Source organism: Amphiura filiformis, chromosome 8 (genome assembly GCF_039555335.1).
Source record: "Amphiura filiformis chromosome 8, Afil_fr2py, whole genome shotgun sequence".
Classification (NCBI taxonomy): domain Eukaryota; kingdom Metazoa; phylum Echinodermata; class Ophiuroidea; order Amphilepidida; family Amphiuridae; genus Amphiura; species Amphiura filiformis.
This window is the reverse complement of record NC_092635.1, coordinates 56,395,945-56,422,666: the sequence shown is the minus strand read 5'-3', so window position 1 is coordinate 56,422,666 and position 26,722 is coordinate 56,395,945. Positions and strand designations below refer to the sequence as shown.

Here is a 26,722-nt window from a genome sequence, read left to right as displayed (position 1 = left end):
AGAACGAAGCGATTGAAACCGACTTTAAAATTGTAGTACGTTTGTAGTTTGTGTAATCTACCTCATTAATTCATTGAATTATATATAATTCTAATCAAATCAAACTTGTTTATTCAATTTTAGAATGGTTATCAAGTGAACACTTTTACGTCTTTTTTAAGTCAACTAAATTGTCAAACTTTGTGCGGAAATTTTGATCAGATAAAAGAATTTTACACTTATGCATGTTGTATTGTTTTATGTCAAATATAGTAATATATATGTTTAATATTGCAATACTGATAACTAATATACCAGTTTGGTCGTTGTTTGTTCAGAAAGTATTATACAGGGCCTCGATTCCGTCTTGGTTTGCGAGAATCAAAATCCATCATAGTCACTGCACTTACTGTATGTTACAATGAGAGAAGTTGATTTTCGCAACCGAATCTTACAAGAATCGATTCTGTGATTCTCGTCGAAATCGAGGCCCTACGTGATCCTCCAGCAGAGGTTATAGAAACCTGAGTGATCTGTTAATATTGTAATCCAGAATATATCAGTAGTGTAAGGGACCGGTCAATATCTAATAACCATGCAAAGTGGGATGTTATAATACACAGAAGCTTGTGTAGGATTACCAACAAACACTTGTTACTATAAACCAAGAAAAGTCCCTACTTTGTGACAAAACTGGGTTAAGATTTCAAACCTTTTACTATCCCTGAAAATCTAAATCATAACTATATTATTATCGCATCTGGATACCACTTGCCACTCATTTATCCGGCATCTGCATGTGTACGCCATCTCTGTGCAGTACCTGTATAGAAAGTGAGAGTAGAGGAGGTGGATCAAGGTTTGAAATCTTAGCTTAATGTTTAACCAATGTAGCGTCATCATCCTTCCATTGTATGTGGTAGTGGTGGTGATGTTTTAAAAGCAATTCTTGTTGTCTTGTTATTGATGATTTTATTTGGTATGTTTAGCTCCGATTCACAGCATAGACCAATCGGAAGATGATGATAGTATCATTAAAACTGGTAGCAAGTGCAGGATTTTGCTATTGCAGAAAGATTGTGGAATACATTGTATATATGGAATACATTATGAAATACATTGTTTATGTGGAATATATTGTGGAATACATTGTATATGTGATGTAAACCTAAAACAGTTTGTATTATAGCCAGTGTGGAAGGGATGTAGACTTTAATAGTTGGTTTTGATAGCAATAGGTGTGGTTTTACTGGTGTTTTCTCACTGCTACGTGGTGAAAATGTAGATTTTGAATTGTGGCACTCAATACTAATAGGTTTTCATGTTTGTTATGTCACTGCATGGTGTGTTACTATGTTAAGTTTTTTCTTAGCATAACATTCTGGCAAAGAGTAATTACATTCAATAACTTACAATAAAAAGATTTCCTTTCATATACTTTTTTAATATAAATTAAAAAGTTGGTTCTTCTTGCTAGTTCATCAATAATGTACACACAACCTTGCATGGTATCATGTACTGTGTTCCATTGTGTGCAGGGGTGACCTTGTAAGCTTACAATGTCATGTGTAATATATATTATCATACACATGGCATTGCACCATTATTGAGTTGCTGGTGGTGTTTACTTAATTTTTGGATAATGCAGCTTTTTCTTGTACCAGTATAAAACAGATTGACCGCTCAGTGCCAGAAGTGGGTAAGTGCAATAGCTGCCCTGTGAACATTTGGCAATTTACACACAGTATATTGTACTCATCTACACATGGCAGCTATTGCACTTACCACTTCTGGTACTGAGCAGTATACCAGTATATTATTAGATCGACTGCTCATTGGCAGAAGTGCAATAGCTGCCCTGTGAACATTTGGCAATTTACACACAGTATATTGTACTCATCTACACATGGCAGCTATTGCATTAACCACTTCTGGTACCGAGAAGTGAAAGATTTGCAGATGTCTCGGCACAGGTTCTTCAGAATATTTTACAACAGCATACATAAGTGTGGAATACTTTGATCAGTTTCTTCTTCCAAATATGCATATTTATCTTTGAATTCAATATTATATAATGTAACTCTTTTAACTTGGTAATCATTCTAAAAATGTAAATATATCTGTGTACATGACAAAACATAGTCTTGTTGTTTTATCTATAGAATTCTATAATACTAGAAAAACAAATTGTTTATTATTGCTCTTATATGCTGTTTCCTGCTACAAATTATCTGGATACCAATTCTTGTTTGTAATGCTAATATAATTCTTGTCTGCATTTAAAATTTTGAAATGCTGGCATTTCTGTACAAAGAAAAAAAAAGTAATAACCCAAATTTCAACTGTCCACGGTTGTTGACTGGTTGTAGCACCTCTGCACTGGTGTAAGGTGAATTGCATGATGGGAAGGGAGGGGGGAGATTTGAATTTAGGTTAATCTGGCATGTATGATTGTGTAGAGAATGTATGAAATGAAAGAATAATTAAACTGGATTGAAAGAATGAGAACTATCTGTGTTGATTATTGTTTTATTTGAGCCTAATAAAAATGTTTTGTTTTTGAAAGTCGGTAGGTAGGAAAATCTTTTGTATCCGTTCAGAATAAAAAAATAAGCTGCTTGAATGCACATAGACATCAACCAAGTAGTAATTACCCCCCTTATTATTATGAGATAATCTATGCGTCAAAATTTGAACGTGAAATAGCAAAACGAAACCCAGTTTTGTTCAGCAAATTTTGATGCCTCATTTGTCTTAATAGCTCAAAGTTTGTTGCCATGGTGACTCTGTATGAAAAAGACCCCTATTCAAAAGTTGCACCTAACTGTTTGAAAATTTGTTGGGAGTGGCTTTTTTCTCCCGATGGGGGGGGCTTTTGTTGCTGGAGTACCTGGGCACTCACGGGTCATCCTTGATCAGTCATGTAGAGAATGTAATGGTACACTGCAGACTTGAGTAGCTTTTTAGTGCAACTTTTGAAAATGCATCTTTTTCAGTCAAGGAGTCACCATGGCTACAAACTTTGAGCTATCCAGACAAATGAGGTATACAAATTTGCAGAATTAACCTAGGTTTGTTTTTGCTATTTCAGTTTTTAAATTTGATGCATAGATTTTGAGTTTTCTCGTAATAAGGGGGGGGGGGGGGGCAATTACTTTTGGTAGGCGTTTACATTGTATCACATGGAAATAATAGAAACTCAAGCTTTACTATACTTTGTAAATAGTTTATTACACTTAAGTCCAGAGTAATGGAAGACACATTCGTTCACGCCCGAATTTGAGATTTCTTGATATTTATCAACACTAAGATGTATTCTTTCACTTGAAACTGATAAAATACAACTTGCTAATATTTACTCGTATTTTTGCTTGATTTGTTTCACTCTTTTCAACTCTAAAAAGTCACATGGCTCAAGACAGCTTAGTAAATTGGCGGAAATAATGAGTCAGAAATGCACGAATGCGAAATATTTTGATTACGCGCGCGATTTGCTTAGCGTGATGTGGCGCAACTCTGCGCGTATGTCCAACGCAGTCTAGGCGCATTCGGTTTGTTGTTCACGCCAGCAAATGTGGTGTAAACAAAACAAAAATTTGCAGTCAAAATGCCACTTAGATTTTTTAATTATTTTGAATTTTGGCGCACTGAAAGCAGACATTCTAGATTTATTGGTGCAAAAAGATGCATATTTAGACCATGCACCAGATACAGCTTTTACAAGCATGAAAGTCTTACCGTTTTAAAATATAAGGACGTTTTGTGCATAATTTCGACATTTTTTTACTAAAATGTCGATTTCTTATAGTTCACTTTTGACAATATTACACGATTTTTGTGACAAGATAACTCGAAAAATATGCAAGCAAAAGGTAAACTTTTTGCACTATCGTTTAGAGTACATCAAAGCCTAGGAAGGTTTTCTCATTTTTCAAAATATTTGTTTTAAACAAAAAATATACACCATTCTGTGCAATTTCTAGCTTAATAGAGTGACAAAATTGCTTTTTTCACATGTTTTTTACAATATTATGAAAAAAGAGACGAATTTCAAAAAAATAAAACCTTCCCTAAGTTCATGTCTCTTCTTTATGAAAAGCTAACTGAATTTGTTTTACTCCGAACGGATGTTTTTCTAAGTTGTCACAAAAAAATTGGGGTAAAAAAGTGAATTTTTGTGATTTTTTCAAAAACTCGAGATTTTAGAACAAATCTGACGTCACCATGGGATTCCTTGACTCATTTTCTTTCCAAAAATGTATAGTTTTATATACTTTTGACATACAATTCAGAAATAATGATGCTCGAAAAGGTCCATGTTCTCTCCCATTACACTGGCCTTAAGAAACAAACATTTTACTCACTGCAGCAATACTTCTTTTTATCCACTTGTTCTTTAAATTTGATACCTTGAAATTATTTCCCATAGGGCCCTTAACCACCCTTTTAACAGCACATGGACGGTATCTATCTATTTCCAAAATATGGATTGAAGCCTGTCAAAAAGCAAAGCTGGGCAGACAGATTACACAAAAGCAACAAAGCTCATGATTTGAGTCAATTAGATATCTCCAAAACTAGTGCAAAATTATGAAAGAGAAAGTAGTACAGAATGTTTACCCCACCTGGGGGGTGACACACCTAAAAGATGCTACAGGTCAGAGTTCATATTTTGACCCATCCTTATATTATTGGAATTATGCAATAGTTTGTAGTCTGGTGCAATAGCTTACTACAACATGTCTGGCTTAGAAACTTGTAGTGGGATTATATGGGGCAGCTATAGACCACTTGACATGTGACGTCATTGCCCAGCAGAATGCGCGCAAATTATGGCAATTTCCATTGTTCTTTGCCCTGCAGTGTGTGTACGCATCATAGTTAGTTTGCTCAGGGCAAATGCATTTTAAATCACCCACCACATTTCATATAGTCCAAGAAAGCCACTGAACAGTGTAGCGGTTCGTTCAAGCATATCGATAGACCAGTCCCTCGCCTTTGTTGATAAACAATGATGTCAAGTGGTCTATATATTTGTATGGTAACATTGCTGAATGTTAAAGCCATATCAATATACACGATATGGCATTATGTATGTTGTATGCACATTAAAGCCCCATATAATAAGTGCCCATGAGCGCCATGGTCCTAATTCCATGGAGCAGCTTTAGTGTGCAAATCTCTCTAGTTTTTCACAACTTTTTAGACCCCTGTAAGGCTACTTTAATTTCTGATACCCCTTGATAAGCATGGGAACACAACACGGGTATGGACAAAAAACAAATATAATATCAAAACAAACTTGTTTTACCAACAACATCACTAGCAACAACAAATCTTCAGAGCAATAACATCCGCTGAAGACGCCGGTTGACCCGGTGAAAGCGCTCCGGTGAGTGTACTAAAATTGAGTAGCGTAGAAGTCTAAAATTGCTTCCTATTTAGGTTTACCGGTACGTATGAATACACATCATTATAACATTAAAATAGTATACAAATATTTACTGCTCATGGGGATCTGGTGGAATCTATTGGTCCCGAGGTGAACTGGAGACCGTGAGCCTACTATTTTAAATAGTAGGCTCACAGTCTCCAGTTCACCGAGGGGACCAATAGATTCCACCGGATCCCGAATTTAGAGCAGTAAATATTTGTTTTATATCCTTCATTAATATATTCTTTGTTCATTAAACACAAGGCATTGGCCTAGGCATAAATGTAGGCTAGGCCTAGGCCTAGTCAAGGCTACGCTGGCCTTGCTTTGTTTTGATTGAATGCACAAAGCACGCACACAGTTGAGTGACTAAAGCTTACCGTGAAAACGTTGTAAGCTGTTGTAACCTCTACAATACCGCCGTGAAACGAGTAACCATGTTCTTTGTTATTTCACCGTCAATATAAGATATTGATCCTGATGTAACTCAGATTTATGCCATTAAACCGCCGTATTTTAGCTGCACTTCTGTGCTGCTTGTAAAGCCATAAGACAAAACGAATTGCTACACATTAATACCCCGGAACCGGTACTGATATCCCGTGTATGTGGCGAGTTGCACTGACCACTAGGAACTGCGACGCGGATATGAGGTCATACGCGTTCGGGACGCCTCAGAGGAGATAGTAAAACTATTTCCCGGAGATAGTACTTTGAATAGTACCCCGTTCCTCCTCAATCGGCTTTTTAACAAGTTTGCAAAATAGCAAAACTATTTTTGGTCACATGATACTCGTTTAACCAATTAATGAACGAGAATATATTAATGAGGGATATAATCACAAATACAAAATGGTAAACATTTTGGAGACTACAATTTACCAATACATCATGCCCCTAATTATTCTTTTGAAAATCACCAACCTAAATATCAAAGTCTAAACTGCAATACAGGCCACATTGGCAAATATCCAAAGAACATTGTACCCAAAAGAATACAGACTCAAAGTTGCCCCAACTGTAACGCTATGGTAAATCCACCATATTGTTTTGTTACACATGGGAGGGCAGAAATCGTACCTCCAGTGTTGTTTCGTCAAGAGCCTTAAATTGAACGGTAATTTGAGTTACATGCAAAATGCAACTGAACCACCCACCACACACTTTTGACAGAGGTGTAAGTGAGGTAACGATTCACTCCCTGAAAAAACATCCGAGCCAAAGGCGAGCACCTCGCCAAATTTCCGGAAGTGCACGGGCTTGTCCGGGGAATAGGCTGCAGGGTATCACCCCCCTCAAAAAAAAATTTTTTTTGCTCTTTTTATGACGAATTATCATCATCCAATCCCGGTAAAAAAAAAAAAAAAATATTTTTTTAAATTTTTTTTTTTACCCGGATTTTTTTTTATTTTGGCCACATTTCCGGAATTACGGGAATTTCCGGAAGACTTACACCTCTGTTTTGAATCAAAAGTTAACTGGACGCATAGCAAAATTATTCGGAGGTACACTCTTTGGTTCTACTTCATTGCTAATATTACAATCTTTCAACAGATAGTATATTGACTGGTGTACGGTTGATATAGCAGGTGCTGCAATAGTTTCAAATTGACTTGTTTTCCCCCCGAATTAAAAATTAAGTCATAAATCAGGTCAAACGTTCAAAGTTGATGTGTTTGTTACTAATAAAAAAAGAATTCAGGGTGCTGGTTCATCTTTTCAGTCTTTTATGAGTTTGACAGTGCAAAGTATGCAAAATCGCTCTTCTCAGTAATCAGCATTTGAAACATTTGTACCATTTCATCGGTTCTAAAAATTGAAACATTAATGATCAATTTGAAACGCATATATTATAAGTAAACGTGCAGTATTTATTGGTTCCATGATGGGTTTTGAAAACCCCGAACTACACCATTTGTTCAGACCGTGCTGTAAACAATCAAGTCAAGCCAAAATGCTAGTGTGACAAATGTGAACAGTAACAGCCCCTATCTTGGGACATCCGTTAAAATTTTACTACCCCTGACTAGGCCTAAATACTTTATATGTTTTAAAGCAATTGATGTAGCCATGAAAACAGGTATTTAATAGTTATTTGGCTTAAGGTTGGTCTGAACCCTGGAATTATGGAAACTTTCGGGCCTCATAACTGCTAAATTGTTGGTGTAAAGTATATAAAAGTATACATATTTAGAATGGCAAAGACTTGATAAGTTCATCTGTGAGGTCAAATTTGGGCCAAAATGATCATTTTTGGCCCAAAATCCCAAAAAACGGATTTTTTGCCCACTTTTTTTTTATGAGGCCCGAAAGTTTCCATAATTCCAGGGTTCAGACCAACCTTAATAACAAATCCAAAAAATCTCAATCACTGCATAAAGAAGATTTGTATGCGAATACGCATTCAACTATGTATAAACCATAGCACTCATCCTATATCCTTGATTTGGGGGCATTGTGCAAAAACTAGTTTGTCCTAAGGTATATGGACTCTAAACTTGGCATATAAGTTACACAAGTTATAAATAGTTATATTGAGCAAAAATCTGGTTAAAACCAAGGAATTTAAAGAATGAATAACAATTTTTGCCAATATTTTGTGTATCATTTTCTGGAATTTCGCAAGGGTGCACTCATATTATAACATCATATAGCGATATCATGAGGGAATGTTTGTACTTATTTTCTTATTATTGAAATAATAAAACATTACAAATATTGGATGACTGTTCCGTATATGGCGGGTATTTTACGCACCCAGTATACGCGAATTGCCTTTAATGTGCATCTCGCTGTATACACATATCGTTCTTCCGCAATACGCTCTCACTGACTAGATATAAAGTATAAGTACGCACTCACTAACTAGATACGAAAATATATTCGGTTAGCAGTGTTATAATTCAGTAGCGTAGCCAGCGGGCTGGCAGAGGGGGCAGACTGCCCCCTCGGACACCTAAAATGGGGACGAGGAAGCAGGAAAATGGGGATGAGAAGAAGGGGAGAAAGAGGGGAGGAGAGGGAGAAAGCGAAGAGAAAGGGGAGGAGAGGAAGAAAGAGAAGGAAAGGGGAAGGAGAGGGAAGAGAAGGGAAAGGGAGGGAAAAGGGTAAGGGAAGAGAGGGAGAGTAAAATTAGGGACGATACTGACGTTTGCCACCCGGGACTGACAATGCTGACTACGCGCCTGGTGTTATTTGTTGTTTCCCTTAGTGGTATGATAACAATTAATACATGCTGATTATATGCCCTAAGTATCTGGTTTATAGTTAGAGAATAAAGCTATTGTTTTTAACCGCTGTTGTGCATCTATCGTCTCATATAACACAGGAAACTTCATCATTTTAAGTAAAACAAGGAGGCGAAGCCGAGTTGTTTTAACGCCAAAAATAATGACGTTGCGTGTTATATGAGACGATAGATGCACGACAGCAGCTAAAAACAATACCTTTATTCTCCAATTGGTTCGAATAGCGTGTACGAGTATCGCGTCGACACACATACGCTAAAGACTAAGAACCAATACGATTCCAGGAACCTTTGTAAGTGTTTAAGAATTAATATTAAGGTTATTTTATATCCATAATGGGTATCTCCCACAGCAGGCCCTATAGCTACTAACAATATTACACAGTTTTTAAAGAAAACTCTTGTACCTTTCAAAACAATTGTACATTTCAAAGTCCACAAAAATTCTGTTTTTTAAATTGCAAAATATGTAAGATGGAGTCACCCATTCAGATAACCCCGCTTGATTTATACTCCGTGTGTGGACAATTAAAATCATGTCGACAGGGGGTGTATGGATTTCAACTGACATAGTCCACTACCAATTACAACTTGTCGTTTTCCGATTGGTTGAATCCAGTTACCTCTGTTATTTCAAATTAAAGATTCAGTCTTAATCATCACTTAGTTGCATTCAACCATTTAAAGACCCATTCAGTGATCCCAGCAAAAGTGTAAAAAAATATATAATTGTTTATAATTGCTTAAAAAAAAGGAAGGATAAGTCATTCAAATTGTCATTTAGTATTTTTGAAATGAAAAATTTAGCCAAAACCAAAGAAAACAGCAATATTGATGAAGTTGAAGCCCAATTAAAATACATGTAGCTAATTTATATACTGTCAGTATATAAATTACAGATTCTTTAAATGTCTTATTTTGTCTTAAATACACAGCTTTTGGCTGAAACACTAGTAGGCTATGTTAGCACATCTGTGACAATGACAAAGGTACCAAAATCAGAATTTTGATGAATTTTACGATCGTCTTGATGAGCAAATCACTGAATGGGCCTTTAAGGAAAGAAATTGTCACAGAAAGAAAAAAATTCCAAACAAGACGATAGAAGTATATCCAAATAACCTGTGCAGACCCGTTGATTCACGTTCAGCAGTATAACATCACTGAGAAGGCATGATGTTCATGTTCACTCACTCCAAGGTCTGGTCTACTACTCAGTTATTTATAATACGTTTCCCTGAGTTAACATTGAGCTGATGTTGCTCAATCACCATTTTGTCTGCTCACCATTCACCAAATAAAATTCAAAGCAAATTGTCAGTTTTACATAGAAATCCTTGAAAGTTCTGACATGAGTTCCTTGCTATCCCGTAATTCCTGTGCAACTCTGTCCACATCTTTCTCCCATGCCTGAAGACTGTAGACAGAAAAGGACAAAATCAGAAATATTTAGTAAAGTGATTTGTTTCAAAGTACATGTTTCCGTTGTAATTCTAATTTTCCATATTTGTTGTCATATTGTTTGATGATGATGATGATGATGATGATGATGATGATGACATAAAGATGATGATGTTGGTGATAATGATTTATATAAGATTCCTGGCAGATTATGATTAACATGATGATGATTATGATGAAGACAAATGGATGATGATGAGGAGGAGATTACTCCCCATTCCAGAAAAATACAGCATTAATTTTTTAGGATTAGAAAAAAATATTATCAACTTCTATAGCTCAATCTTAATTATTCATTTAGCACTAACTGGAGATAAAAGAAAAAGTTCACTATTTTACTAATTTTTTGTAGGAAAAAAAGCCAAAACATGCATTTCGGCATGTTTTCTGACAATCCTATCAGAAAAATCAAAGACTTGAAAGAAGTCTAAGCATTCAAAATATTGGGTGCATGCCAAAATTTTGCATCACTTTTCACTTTTTTGTGTTACTTTAATTAAATGATTGGTTATGAAACGTATTTTCCAAAAATTAGAATGCACAAATTGAAATTAGTTTTTAGACTTGCTTGTCACAGCATGTGAAAAACACCTTTAATATGCATGTTTTTGGCTCTTCATTTATAAGTTTGGCCAAATTGTGAAATTTAACTTTTAATTAATAATGTTTTAATCTTACCAGTCTTTGACTTCCTTTGGTACAATGACCATACCATTACTATCCAAAGGTACGATACTCACCAGTCTTTGACTTCCTTTGGTACAATGACCATACCATTGCTATCCAAAGGTACGATACTCACCAGTCTTTGACTTCCTTTGGTACAATGACCATACCATTGCTATCCAAAGGTACGATACTCACCAGTCTTTGACTTCCTTTGGTACAATGACCATACCATTACTATCCAAAAGTACGATACTCACCAGTCTTTGACTTCCTTTGGTACAATGACCATACCATTGCTATCCAAAGGTACGATACTCACCAGTCTTTGACTTCCTTTGGTACAATGACCATACCATTGCTATCCAAAGGTACGATACTCACCAGTCTTTGACTTCCTTTGGTACAATGACCATACCATTACTATCCAAAAGTACGATACTCACCAGTCTTTGACTTCCTTTGGTACAATGACCATACCATTGCTATCCAAAGGTACGATACTCACCAGTCTTTGACTTCCTTTGGTACAATGACCATACCATTGCTATCCAAAGGTACGATACTCACCAGTCTTTGACTTCCTTTGGTACAATGACCATACCATTACTATCCAAAAGTACGATACTCACCAGTCTTTGACTTCCTTTGGTACAATGACCATACCATTGCTATCCAAAAGTACGATACTCACCAGTCTTTGACTTCCTTTGGTACAATGACCATACCATTACTATCCAAAGGTACAATACTCACCAGTCTTTGACTTCCTTTGGTACAATGACCATACCATTACTATCCAAAGGCAAGATACTCACCAGTCTTTGACTTCCTTTGGTACAATGACCATATACCATTGCTATCCAAAGGTACGATACTCACCAGTCTTTGACTTCCTTTGGTACAATGACCATACCATTACTATCCAAAAGTATGATACTCACCAGTCTTTGACTTCCTTTGGTACAATGACCATACCATTACTATCCAAAGGCAAGATACTCACCAGTCTTTGACTTCCTTTGGTACAATGACCATACCATTACTATCCAAAGGCAAGATACTCACCAGTCTTTGACTTCCTTTGGTACAATGACCATACCATTACTATCCAAAGGTACAATACTCACCAGTCTTTGACTTCCTTTGGTACAATGACCATACCATTACTATCCAAAGGTAAGCTAGCTAATAGTTTGCTGGTTTCTTCCATGGTATTGCTCATCACAGGAGGCTCTCTTGGTAACTGGAGATAGAAAGAATAACTGGAATGTCATCATTCTAATCTATTGTATTCAACAATTCCAGTTGAAATCCATACACCCACTATGGAAGACATGACCTTAATCTCCCACACAGGGGGTGCATATTTCAACTAGAATAGCCCATCGTTTATGCAAACATAGCAAAGCATATAAATTTCACATAAAATACCATATTTGACCTAAGTAGCACCCCTGCTGCTTAAGTCGGTCGTCTAAAGGTGTACTTATAAAAAAATACTATTTAAAAAGTAAAACTGACAAAAAATGTTGCAAGTCTTGAAAAATAGAAATTATACCAACAGAACTAATGTCACACCTAATTGCCAAGATGATTATACTGTTACCACAGAATTAGAGAAGGAGAACCGGGACTCCCAATACCGCAACATACAATCGCGCCATCAGCTATGGGGAGAAAATTGGGGGTATTCGGGTCCTTGCCGACGGTGCGCGGAGACGAACAAAAACAATTCTGCGTCTCATCTGAAGCGTCTTGGTTCTCACATGCAGGTCACATCAAGTCGTCTTTCAAATCGCTCCATCATCCATGTTGTCCTTGCATAACAATGAAAGCCTCAAGCGCATTCCGAGGGAAACCGAATACCCCCAATTTTTGCTCCATGCCTGTATCAAGATGGTGGCCGAGTGCCGGTTCTCCTTCTCTAATTCTGTGACTGTTACTCAACTAGTATTTGTACCCTTTACATACTAAAAGTGTACTGAATGTGTGGGGGTGCTAAAATATGTGCACTTATTAGGGGAGGGGTACTAATTAGGCTGACTACACGGATTTAGGGTTTCTCTACCCGAAGTCAACTTGTCCCAAAATTCCTCCCTACTATGCAATAGGCGTATTGCATAACAAAGGAGACCTTTGAGCTGTATCTATTGTTATGCAATATGCCTATTTCATCAAGTTGTGAGAAGGAATTTTGGCATAAATTGACTTCCGGCAGAGAAGTCCTAAATCTGCGTAGTCTGCTCTCGCTGGTAGTCAAGATTCTGTGGTTTATTGCCCACAGACTAAATTCTGATTTATACTTGCATTCACAGATGTAAATTTCTTATGGTCAAAAGAAATGACAAAATATCAGCACAAAACTATTGTTTTGAGCATTGATTATATTACATGGTAAGACCTTGGTGTATATTTTGCAGTGAACAATTTCTGTCTGAATATAAATTTGATTTAAGTGACACAATGCACATCGCAACCAAAAATGAGTGTGTCTTCTCAATTTGGCTACACGTCAGAAGCTTCATTTAGTCAAAAGAAAAAGAAACAAGCAGAACAATAAACTCTTCAAATAAATATATTCAGCTTTTAGTAAATTCATGTTACACATAAACTATTTTTGAATTAGCGAGCAAGGATCAATGCTTTAGCTCAAGAGGGCAGCTTATCACTTTAACTGTGATAATCGTCGACCGTATTGAACCCTGTATGCTGCCCTCTTACGCTTATTATCACGATAAACACTGTTGGAAAATTGATCCCTTGGTCTCTAATTCAAAATAATTCACGAGTAATATTAATTTATCAAAAAGACGAATCGGGATTTGGCTGTCTGCCGAATTCATAATGAAGTACTCTTTCTTTCTTACCTGGGGTACAATAATAGGCAATTCTGGTTTGGGTTTAGTCAATTCCACATGTAAAGCTCTGTTGAATTCACTCACACGTCTCTGTACGGTAGCATCCATTTCCTGAACTTGTATTTCTAATCGTTGATAGGCATCTATTAATCTACTTAATTGTGTATCTACTGAGGCAACTCTGGTTCTGTAGTCACACAAAGGTCTGAGAAATAACAAGGAAATGTATCATGATTAATACAATTTGTCAGCCTTATCAGTGGTGTAGCCAGGGAAAGGCAAATTTTTCCCCTCCCAGAAAATGGGGATGGCAAGGAGTCAAGTGTCATTAAAGTGACTGAAAATGGGACAATAAAACTGACAAATGGGGATGAAAATTTGGCTTTGCCCTCCCTCCCCCACACACAATCAATGGGACAAAAGGCTATCTTTTAGAATACCCTACCATTTTTGACATTCACAGTGTACCGTATTTCGTCAAATAATCGCCCCCCCCCACCACTTTTTTTCAACCAAGATGTTTCAAAAATGCCGATATCTTGTGTAGCAAGCTTACCAATTTGCGCACATGGTCGATAATAGTGTCAATAATAGGCAAAAATCTGTATCAGAAACCCGGAAGTGAGCCAGAAGTCAGTGTTTCTAGTTCATAGTTCGTCATTTTAGTGTGTGTTTTTACTTTACCTAATGATTTTAACGGGAATTATCGTTCTAAAATTGACCTTGAATAAACGCCCCTTGGGAAAATGTAACGCCCGGGGCGTTTATTTGACTAAATACGGTATGTGTATGGGTCGTTCATAATTAAAAGACACCATTGGAAATGTACAGTGGTAGGGTATTCCAAAAGAAATCCCAGCTAGATGAAGTTTAAATTATAAGTTGATTTCACAAGCCTAAAATCAGGTAATTTACACTAATATCAGTTTGATGAAGTTTAAATAATAAGTTTTAGTTTGTGTAAATCACTTGGTTATTCAATGGCTATTCCAGTTTTAATCCATACACCCCCTATGGAAGACACGACCTTAACCTCCCAAACAGGGAGTGTAGATTTCAAATGGTATCACCCATTCAGGTAACCCAAAAAAATCACCACAAACTATAATATTTGTCAGTAACTTACCTATACCATACACTAAGTGCCTTATGGAGTGATCGCCATCTTTCTTCACAATGACTTTGATATAATGACATAGCTTGGGTACTTTTAACTCCTAGTTTCTCCCTGTGAATGCAAAATAGATGGTGAGTTATTTATCTCTTGTTACTCAACATTGATGTGGATATTAAATTGGCAAAATTTAGAATGGTGAGGATGAAGAGATATTTAAAGACATAATTAAGGGAAGTAGACATAGAAAATAGAGATAGCTTCACAGATTTGTAAACTTTAAAAAGGTTTTGAGATATATTCAGGGGTTTACTCGAACTTTTTTGACCACTAGCCAGTCAGGCAGGTAACTCATAAAAGTTACCAGCTTGATAGAAAGTGTACATGCCCAAAATATATTAGAGCCAGAGCCACACTCAATTATTTGCAAACATCTACTTACTGACAGTGTTGCATCATTTTAAAAATATACCTTAAAATGTCATTTGATCCTTTTTGACCCATATTTTGTTAAGCTAGCAGAATGGTAGCCAACCTTTTTGGCCCCGAGGGTCACATTGCAAAGTTCAGACAATTTGATGTGCTGCCTACAGTGTTATTACGAACTGCTGTTTTAATATACCAATATATTCATCATTATATTTTTTGGCTTGGCAGGCCACATTGGACATATCATTGAGGGCTGCTGCATGTGGCCCACAGGCTGTGGGTTGGCCATCCCTGAGCTAGCACATAAAATTCAAATACCGTATAAAAAACTCGATAGTTAGCATATATGTGCTTGCTATCGAGCGCTTTTGAAACATGAAACTGTACCAAAGTCTGGCGCTTTACCAACTGAGCTAAGGCCAAATAAAAAAGATGCTTGCCTTCCACAACTTTTTCAGAATTGGGTCGGTCGGGATTATTATTATTATTATCATTATTATTATTTTTAAAGGTCATGCCAAAACCTGTATGCTTTAATTAGCTTAATAAATAGCCCAAATAGTTGTGAATTGGGATATTTCTCTACTGTATACCACTTCATTCATGTTTTTAAACGGTTTAGAAGTGTGTAAAAACTGTAAAAAAAAACCTTTTCAGGATGTCAAAAATGTTGAAAGAAAAAAACTTTTTTTGGAATTTCCAAAATTAGGGTCATTTGTACAGTAAAACAAAAAAAACACCTTTCCAGATTAGTGTCGGTCGGTGGAAGACGAGCAAACAATCTTTTTTTTTCAAAATGGAGTTCAGACACACATTTGCAGGTTTATTTTTTTATATATAAAGCTATGTGTATCGATGATTTGCTCGAAACCTTTTACACTTTTGTGGATGGGGCTCTTCATGTTTGTATGTTTTAAAAGCACTCGATAGTAAGCACATATGCTAACTATCAACTTTTTACGGTAGATGTGTGAGATACTTACTTATCCATTTTATGAATCTGTTCTTCATTGTAGGATAAAGTTTTAGCCTGTTTGTCTCTCTTAAACTGGGAGTATATCTTACGCACATCATCTTTTAAGACCCCAAATTTACCAATGCTAAAAAAGAAACCACAAATTCAGGTTAATAAAACAGAATCGACAAGTCATATGATGCAACCGATAGGGTCAATTCCACCATAATTGTAGCTGTACAACATACTAACGTAATGCAAAAGGGTCAGTAGAAGAGACTTAAGCTGTATTTGTAAAAGCACTGATTTTATCATTTTTTTAAAGAACACTTATCTTTGATATCTGGCTTAAAAACCACTGAAAATGGAATAAACCGCAACCCTAACCCTAAAAAAACTAAAATTATCCTGAATAACATCCATGGTTGAATTGCCCATTGTGGTTGCCTAATATACTCAAATCAATCAATTATACAAACAAAAGCAGACAGCACACTTCAACATCAACTGTAAAAATCAAGTTGTACTAGAATTCTTAGACACTGTCAATTAACCACGAATGCTGCCCTCTATTAGTTTATTCAAAACATTATTATAACAAATGTTTCACTGCCCAAACCAATATACTGCCCTCTAGTGCTAGTTATCAAATCTTTAATCAGAATACAATATTGACGTTTCTATCTGCAATTCTATTATCCCCACGACCCATTATTCAAAATCGCGCACTGTGATTTGTTGAAACGCGTCACGTGACAGACCATTAATTAGCGATAAAGTGTCAAGGGCAACAAACTTTATGTTCTTCTATCATCACAGCGCACAGCAGAGCGCACAGCACACCTGCTTATGTAGGGCGAATGGAATGTCAGGGGTGTGTTATTGTATGTGCATACCTGCTTATAGGGAGAATGGAATGTTAGGTTGTGTTATTGGAATGTGCATACGCTTTGGCTACGCCAGATGCGCTCCACCTTGAGGTAAACAACTTGAAATATTTGGGCAAAAAATTTGATATTTTCTCTTTAAATCAAACTATTTTGTGGTAATAGAATAGAAATAAAGGGTGCAGCATTATCCTTTAAGGTCCGTTCATACTACCACCGCATTTGCGATGCGTTGCTTTGCCGATATATCGATTACTTTTTGCCGCAACTCAACGCAACTCGTCGCATTTCCAAGTTAAAATGTATTTAACTTCATTGCGATATCGCAATGCAGTAGTTTGCAGTATGACGCAGTCGCGGCAACGCACCGCATCGCAAAAACAACGCGCGCAAATGCGGTGGTAGTATGAACGGACCTTTACGCAAATAATGTGTCTCGGCAGTAGAAGCGTTTAAATAATGGGTTCGGCTGCGCCTCACCCATTATTTACGTTTTACTGCCTCTGACACATTATTTTCGTGTAAAGGATCATGCATTACCCTTTATTTCTTAAATATTAAGCTCTTTATTTCTTGCAACAGAAATACTATGAAAATGCCGGTTGTTATGATATTCCAATCCATTCTCAGCAGGTGTCAACTGGTAAACTTTCAGTGGGGAAAACTGTTCCTTGCATATTTATAGATTCAACACTGTGTCATGTGTACTGCTAATAAATGGTGGCTCTAAAAAGAGCTGTTTATTCAGATATGTGATTCATTATTACCAGTGCATTGCCAAACTACATGAAGTGAGTAGACAAAAGACAGCTTGTAAGACAGATGTTCAATGAAAGCACCAATAGGTTTTCAGCATTGTTGGAGTCAAGTTCATCCAGTATAAATTCAAGTCAAGTTTGAGTCCAAGTCAAGTTTATGTCTATTGAAAAGCATATTGAAAAGTCTATTGAAAAGTCCAGACTCAAGTTCAAATCTCAACTTGAGTCCCCCAACACTGATTTGAACCATTTCACTGTCATTCAACAAAATCTGGGGTGGGCCTTGATTTCTTGTAGCAGGTATTCACTGATAGGTCCAAAAAGGTGGCTCTAAAAAGAGCTGTTTATATCATTCAGATATGTCATTAATAAAAGCACATCTATCTAGCATGTAACTTAGCAACCAAAACTAGGCATTTGCATACTTACCATTTTTCACAAGATTTGAGTCCAAAATCAGAAATAACTCCATCCCAAGATTTAGTAAGTGTATTTTCTTTAATAATGTCATCAAATAAACCTTTTAAATTGCCTTCAGTGAGTAAGTATTCAGTCATTAAATCAGCAGATCTGCTTTTCAATGAGTTTGTTTCTTCCCATACTTTCTTCATGCTATTACATAAAGCTTTGACTGCGTCATCTCCATGTATAGACATAGTGTGTACCAAGTCAATGGGAATACTATGTGACATGCCATTCAGACAGTGCTGGATGCCAACAACACTGGCTTTCAGTTCCACAACATGTTGTCTCAGTTGCTGCAGTTGATTCCTCAACACAGTACTGTAAGTAATAAAAAATAAAATCAAACTGCCATTTATTCAAAGCTTTAAAAATATATATATATATATATGTTGATACGGGAGACAACAATTTGAGTTATAAGTAAGTATTTATTTTCCACATCATCTACATTGACAACAACGTTAAACAACAAGCAAGAATATATAAAAAAAACAAAAAGACAAAAAAAAAAGACGAGTAAAATGACATGGAGGAGATGATCAAAAGGCCATGAAGGCCAGAAGTGATCATCCCCTAAGACATAATATAAACAAACATGATTTAAATAATGTTTATGTCACCACAGTGAATATAACATCATTGAAATGACATAAGCATCAGCATGATTAATGTATAAATATAGAATTAGCATACACAATTTGTAGATAAATTAAGACATTAATCGCTCTAAAGAATCATGTACATGAAATTACAACCAAGTTTGATTTAATAAATATTTTTTTAATTGATTTCTGAAAGTTTTAACATTCATAGCATTTTTTAATTTGAGAGGAAGGTCATTCCAAAGGGAAGGCCCTGATGTCCTGACACCTTTGCTCGCAAAGTTTGTTTTTCTTTTCTGAATATCATGATCATCGTTTTTCCTAGTTTTGTGGCTATGAATTTCATGTCTTTTACAAAAGTATTCCTCAAATATGTTTGGCAAGTCATCATTAATATGTTTGTACATAAGTACACCAAGTTCCAATTTATAAGATTCACATACATTCAATATATTTAGATCAATGAATAATGGTCTGCTATGGTGCCTAAAACTAGTTTTACATATATTCCTAACAGCACGCTTTTTGAAGTTTAAAAATTGATCCAAATGTGTTTTACATGCGTTTCCCCACGCTTATAATGCCATAGTTTACATATGGTAGAACAAGTGTACAATAAAGGGTATACAATACATGTCTTGGTACAAAATGTTTCAGTTTATTAATAATTCCAATATTTCTGGATATTGTCATTGAAACTCCCCCTATTTGGTCCTTCCATGTTAAGTTTTCATCAATTTGAACTCCAAGAAATTTGGTTTTATTTACTCTTGTTAAGCTTGTTCCATCCAGTTCAATATTTAGTGCTTCAAATGGTCTATTTGTTTGGTGTTGAGTTCCAACATATATACATACACCAGTGGACTCTCTTTACTATTTGCATCTGATGTCTGTCAATCAAACTCGGAGATGCTTTATTTATGAGTTGTCGTGATGATTACAATTTCTGAACGTAGTGAAAGCACACATCAGCATACCCTATGGTTAGTTTATCACCTTCAATCAAACAAACAAACCGTCTCAAAAGTTAGGTCTTAATTATAAGAAACTTTTTTCTGAAGGCTGTCAACAGTGCCTAAAAAGATGCTTTTTGCTTTGTACAAGTACCAACATCATCAGCCACATTTTCTGTGATTCCTTTTCTCTGGTGAATGCATGAGATGAATCAGCCTCCCTTCTAAAATTACTAACCAATCACAGGCAGCGTGAAGTTTGACTGACAGGATCATCAAACACTACCTAGTATCTTTATTCTAAATTTTATTATCGCAAAGCATACTTAGATGTGATGTCATGAAAATCAAAAAACTTGTGCATGTTTTCCAAGTTGTTTGCAACTTGTTTTTACCTAAACATTAATTTCAACATTTCCACCATTGGTCTGAGTGGATCAGAGATTGTGTCAGATTTCTGTTTTTACTTTTCTGAACCACTGTATTGACTTGTCCCAACTTATTCCTTTTTATATGTACTCTTAAAAAGTGTGTCAGATTTTGTTTATTTTCTGTTTTCTATCTTACATTGAGGACTACCATTGAAATAATCTGAAATAATAATTTTACTGTGGTACATGTAATGAGAAAAATATGAGCTTTTTTCTGATACCAAAATCTGTTTGATGACAAATGGGGGGAGGGGGGAGGGGGGTGAAGCTGTTGATCTGGTCACACTATCAAAATAATAATAAAAACAGATATTTTCCCTGTAATAGTTTAAATACAGATTGGCAAGAATATCAGGAAGAACAACTTGATATACAGTAAGCAAAAGAATTAAGGTAGCAGTTGTGTTCACCCCTGAATATTCTAAATAAAGACAAATGTGTCAAAATTAAAACAAGCAGCAGATGCCTGTACTTTGTAGCTCTGATTTAAGACCTTATTTGTTGAAATTGGTTGAGAATTAAAGAAACGGTAGTCCAAAACCTGATGAAGATACGAAATAAAAAGTTGCACTTTTGTGTTCTAATCAATGAAAGCACGATGCTAATTTTTCGTGCTAATCAATGAAAGCACAGCGCTAGTTATCTTGTTCGCGTACGCTTTGTGTACAAATCAATAGGGCATGTAATGTGGCAAACTGCAACTTTTATATTTGCATCTTCCGTGGGTTTTTGGATCGTCGTGTCTTTATTTCTTGGACAATGTCAACAAATGAGGTCTTAAATTCGAGCTGAAAGATGCAGCTAATGGCTGTTGGTTCCAATTATGACATGTTTGCCTTTATTTAGGATATACAGGGGGTGAACGCAACTGGTACCTTAATTTTTTGGCTTACTGTATATATACTAAACAATTAAGTTCTCGAAAATATCATACAAGATTGGTGATACAGAACTCAAACTGTTTGGTTGCAAAAATATGTCAATCACTTCCTTTAAGCCTGATGTTGCTTATAATGAAATTGTGATACTGACAGGCCTACAAACCAAAGTTTGGTCAGTAAAATAGTCTCAAACTGTACATATGCTACACCTTGTGGGCTTTTGAACATTGGAACGTTTATCTTCTGTGCAATTTCATAATTATAATATATTACATTTTGAACTTTTCAATGTCATATATCATACATGTACACCAGATTGTGTCATATAATATGATGCAAACTTGATTGTAAGTTTCGCTTGTTAAGTTTTAGTTTCGGGCATATTTATTTAAGTATTAAAATCACACTCTAAATATTAGAATGCTTCAGTGGTGGGATTTCCAGAAGTACTAATCAAAACTAAGTGAGAGGGAACTATATTTATGTTGGATGTTAACCAAAAGTCAACTACTTCCTCTTATAACAACAAAATGTAACAATTTCATTTCTAACAATAGTAAAATGCCTCACAAACTGAAGAGGTGTAGAGAGAGAGGTATTGGAATTTCCAAAAGATACTAATTAAAAGCATCATTAAGAGCATCTGGTTATTTTGATAGTCTGATAGTCATGATAGTTGCCAAGGAATCTAATCTGTGTCGGATGTTTCCTGGTTGAAGTGTTATTAATAGAAACAAGTTCAGGATGTTATGTTTAAAGGGGCATTGTGCCAGGCTTCAAGCCAGCCCTTGCAAAAATATAGGAATAAATTAGGAACGTTTTGAATGAAAATATAGGACAGCGGAAGTCAAATAGAGTGGGCATTAGAGACCAGTAACTATTGCTGCGGGAAAAAATTCCCAAAGATACTTTAGTTTTTGCAAGATGTGTACATCATTTTGGACTGGTATGATGGCTATAAATCATGGGCAAAAAATAGAGGCCAGTAAAATCTACCTGTTTGACTGTGGAAATTTTCAATTCTATATAAAATTCACTAGTGCAAGTAAAGAATAATGTTTTTAAAAATATAGGAAAAATAGGAAATATAGGCCGCCTGAAGCCCTGCATTGTGTGATCACAACAAGCTAACAGACTAACAAACTTAACTCCTACTTTTCCCCTGCAATTGGACAGTTTTATACCATCAAGGACATTGAACAATGGACAGTTTGTTGTGTGTCATGACCTTTCTTACCAAGTCAGTTGTTTCTAGATAATATTGAACATTCTTATCAAAGGTGTTTAAGAAAATTGTTGTCCAAGTTTTGTCGACATATACAAATGATAAAATTAATGCTCCTTAAAATGAAATGCATTTAAAAAAAATAAGAGGTCATTTTGATTTGGTTTCAAAAATATTTTCATTTCAAAACTAAATATTGTCATGGGTTTTTAATCACATGATAATGGAAAATTATTTTTAAAAATCTTTTATCATCAGATGTCAAAAAATGCAACAGGGACCTGGGAAAAAGGCTTGGTACCTGTGACACACATGCCTGATTGCACACGTTCTATTCATTAAACACTGCACTGGATGACAATGCATTGTATACCATGCATACCTGAGGTGCTTTATTGTTGTTGCGAAAACAATAGTTGAATTGTAAACAATCGGAAACCTTTCAAGAGGTTAAACATAAACAAATGAAAACCTTTCAAGTGGCAAAACCGGTTTTCCCCTTAACTTGTTTTTTTACAGCCCTGTGGACAATGGTAGTGACCAAAATTTGACATGAACTATTTTAATTATTAATTTTTAGCGGTTTACCTTTTTTTTTATTTGCAGTCTTCATTTGGTTTATTCATTTTGTCATTTCGTGCCAGTGTATTTCTATGTGTAGCAATAATTTTTAGTATCAAAATGATTGTTACCCAACAGTTTGCAGTGATTATGTACAAGACTGCCGCATAGATTACTGATATGACAGATCACATGAATCGTGGTCATGTCAGGAGGATCCAACGTTGCATATTTTATAGCAGGCTTTTCAACCAATGTCACAAACAATGGGCATGCAGCCTATACAACCATTATATTGTCAGCCTTTAACTCAGCAGCACAGGCAGTACCAAATTATATGATTATCTTAGCAGGTAACCATGGTAACCATGCTTTTTTGCTCGTAATCTGATATTAATAATTAATGGATACCACATGGCTAGTATATAGTACTGTAGTTGAACATTTCATTTTGCCACTGATGAACTAAAATGAATATTATTATTATACTGGACTCTAAAATGGAAAACAAATAATTCAGGATACATACAAGGCCTTAGGTAGGATTTGATGAAAAAGTGGGTAATGGTGAATCCAACGGACGAGGACACAATACCTTGCTTTTTTTCATTCCTAGGATTTGATGGTTTGGGTGTGTAAATTAAAAAACCTGGGAGTGTAAATTTAAGGATTTGTGTTCAACTTACAGGCCATGTGGGCAAAAACTTACAAATTTAGGTGTGTAAAACACTCCCTACACAGCTGGCTGCATAAGCCCTTGGATACATACACTATTTTTTATAAATAAGTACATGTACATGTACCTGGGGAAAAATTATGCAAACCATTCAAATTTATACTACCCCTTATTCAGCATAATTGTTATTTAAAATAATAGTATGCTATAATAAAAGTTAAAATAAATATACTTAGGTAGTGTTTGATGAATGTTCAATGCTTTATGGCTAAGCTAAGATATATTATCTCCGAGTTGGTTTTCGGTCATGGTTATAATTAGGGTCAAAGGTTATAGACAGGTGTGTAGCAATCGGGTGGAAAGGGTGGACAAAGTCAAGGGGCCCGAGGATTCAGGGGCCCCAAGCAAATGTGAACATGATGTGTGATGTGGGTTGGGATAGGGCTGATAAAGGAGATGTTAAAAGGGCCCACACTGCCCTCCCCGAGAATCTTGATATGCCCCTGGATATAGTAGACTCTTTCCCAGACATCTACCCATCATTCTTACATAAGCATCTTGACTGCATCACCAAACAGTCTCTGCATCAGAACAACACTCATCAGGATTTGCAGGTTGAAGAAGAGAACAGCAGAGCACATCTATTGGTAAAAATCACAAAATAATCCAATGTTATCGCACATTATCTTGGAAATTGCTTTCATATCAAATCCATGCCACATAAAATTACCTAAAACTAAATACACAGAGCCCAATTGATTGTATTGTGAGAAAAGTATTTGGATTGCAGTGTGGTCACTAGTGTAAGTTTTAAGCTTGTATTAATATTGGAAATTAAAAAAGATCAAGTTGATAAAAAAGATAATATAATGAAAATGTTTCATTTGTTCAGTTTATCATGTTGGGCCAGTGTATGTGTAGCAATGTAGTAATAAAGATTTAACATGCTAAAGTGGTTTTGCTCTTTGTACAGTAATGAATTCTCAAATCCAAAATGAAGCAAGTACATATCAACTGCTCAGTGCCAGAAGTGGGTAAGTGCAATAGCTGCCATGTGTAGATGAGTACAATATACTGTGTGTAAATTGCCAAATGTTCACAGGGCAGCTATTGCACTTACCTACTTCTGGCACTGAGCAGACGACATATGTGTAAGGTATCATTTCATGTGACATGGACTTCACATGACTTTTAAACTCCTCGAAATGTTACACAGCGCAAACAAACATCACATTTTATACTTACATCTACTTAGTATGAGCTCCTACAATAAATCCAGACCTAATGATGTAAAATTAATAGTTAATAAATATCAAGTAATCATGATTAACGCCAGCAGTTGCAGCCCAGAAGACCATATATGGGGTTCCTGAACTACACAGTAGTGTTTTACATACCTTGGCCACAGGTACATCATCATTGTCTAGCGAGTACTGTGTTGTCACTCGTGGTAACTTGGCTGTGAAAATAGGCAAATAGTTGGTTCTGATCAATAATGTCACTCAACACATATCGCCATGATTTCAACATACTAAAGAATACCAAACTACTACGTACTACCATCCCTGTGTAACCTAGAATTGCCTTATGCACTCCAAATAATTTGATTACAGCGCCCTCTATAGTTAATGGTTTATAGAACTTTATTTGGTGTTCATCTGTATGAGGAAATCATAACCACATGATCCTTAAGGGTGCAGTAAACATGAAATACACAGGAAACTTTACTACTTTAAGAGCCACTTAAAAAGTGCAGGTATTTTAGATAAAAATAAGGGTAACAAGTTAAGAATAAGAGCAATTTGGCAGTGAAGATTTTAGTCTTGTACCGAAAAATCTTTTGGGTTAGAAATCAAGCACAAGTAAAGACAAGAAATGCATTCTAAAGCAACAGTACAATATATAGAGACAAGACAAAACATTGAATGAGTATAAACAAGAAGATATACTTACGCTGAGCAGGAGGCACTGGTCTTGGAAATTCTGCAGCACCTTTATCCAGTAACAACAACGGCTGGTCTTCAGAGGTTGCAGGAAAACTTTCGCATTTCACAGATGATTCAGGAATAAAATGTTCATTATCCCAGTATATTGATTGAGAACTTGCACGAATACTAGTCTGCTGAGCAATATCTTCTTGGAATTCTGCCAAGGTCAGTTTGGGGTCAATGTAGACCTTGAGAAGCTGAGAGGTGGATACTGAGAATACATCTATGACTCTCATGTCTAAGATATTGCGAGCACAGTCAAAGAATTCTTCAAATGTCCACATGTGCTCAGGATTACATTCTAGAAGTCCTTGTAACAGTTTGGTTACACAAGTTCTCAATCCTCTGCAAATATGAAAATAACATTCCATTTTTAAGGCCAAAATTTATTTTGTTTGCAACAATCCATATTCACCAAAATATCATAATTAATTTCATGTATTTGTTAGAAATATGGTACTTCCTTTTACAAAAAAAAAAAAAAATCCAGGAAAGCTTGGGACAAAGGACAAAGGGTTACTTTTGTCTGGCCTTACAATAAGCTCAAACGATTTTTCTTAATATTTGTATACATAATAGATATTACATACTGTGACAGCCTGCAAGTTTTGGGTAGCTCATTGCTCCATTCTATTGGTCCATTTGATGATTCCCTTTGCACTCCTGATATTACACCAGATGCTTTCTTGGTTGTGATAAAGAACCTGAGAAACACACAGAACCACAAACACATTAACACTTCCTGTCTACTTAATGTCACAAGTTTCAAAACCAGCATTTTTAAATGCTGATTTTTAAATGCACTTTTAAATGTTCTTTCCAGAGCCATTAAACAAGCTGTATTCTAACTCACTTTTATTGTCAATTTCACACTCACTTCATCAAACAGCTCTTTCCAGAGCTACCACTTTAATCAATGTTAATTACATAAAACAAGCTGTATTCTAACTTACTTTTTCCTCTCAATCCAACACTTATTTCATTAAACAGCTCTTTCCAGAGCCACCAGATTAAACAATTTTAATTACATAATCTATTTCTGAATTTAGAACCAATGTCTTCCCTTCTGTAAGTTTCATTCTCATTACACCTTCCCTAGACACTCACCTGTACTTGTATTCCTTACTTTTTAACAACTTCTTTCAAGAA

General features: G+C 35.8%; 1 protein-coding gene across 1 annotated transcript in view; it reads right to left on the bottom strand.

Moving 5' to 3' along the window:
* Window positions 1-8,497: 8,497 nt before the first annotated feature.
* LOC140159253 (serine/threonine-protein kinase TBK1-like) overlaps window positions 8,498-26,722 on the bottom strand; it is a 37,747-nt gene continuing 19,522 nt past the window's right edge. The window contains exons 6-15 of the mRNA XM_072182662.1: window positions 26,164-26,277; window positions 25,539-25,918; window positions 24,983-25,044; window positions 24,135-24,226; window positions 18,221-18,574; window positions 16,175-16,291; window positions 14,775-14,876; window positions 13,658-13,853; window positions 11,918-12,033; window positions 8,498-10,077 (exon numbers count right to left, since the gene is read on the bottom strand). Coding sequence (XP_072038763.1) covers window positions 9,984-10,077; window positions 11,918-12,033; window positions 13,658-13,853; window positions 14,775-14,876; window positions 16,175-16,291; window positions 18,221-18,574; window positions 24,135-24,226; window positions 24,983-25,044; window positions 25,539-25,918; window positions 26,164-26,277 — 1,627 coding nt within the window. The 3' untranslated portion in view covers window positions 8,498-9,983. The remainder of the gene's footprint in view (window positions 10,078-11,917; window positions 12,034-13,657; window positions 13,854-14,774; window positions 14,877-16,174; window positions 16,292-18,220; window positions 18,575-24,134; window positions 24,227-24,982; window positions 25,045-25,538; window positions 25,919-26,163; window positions 26,278-26,722) is intronic.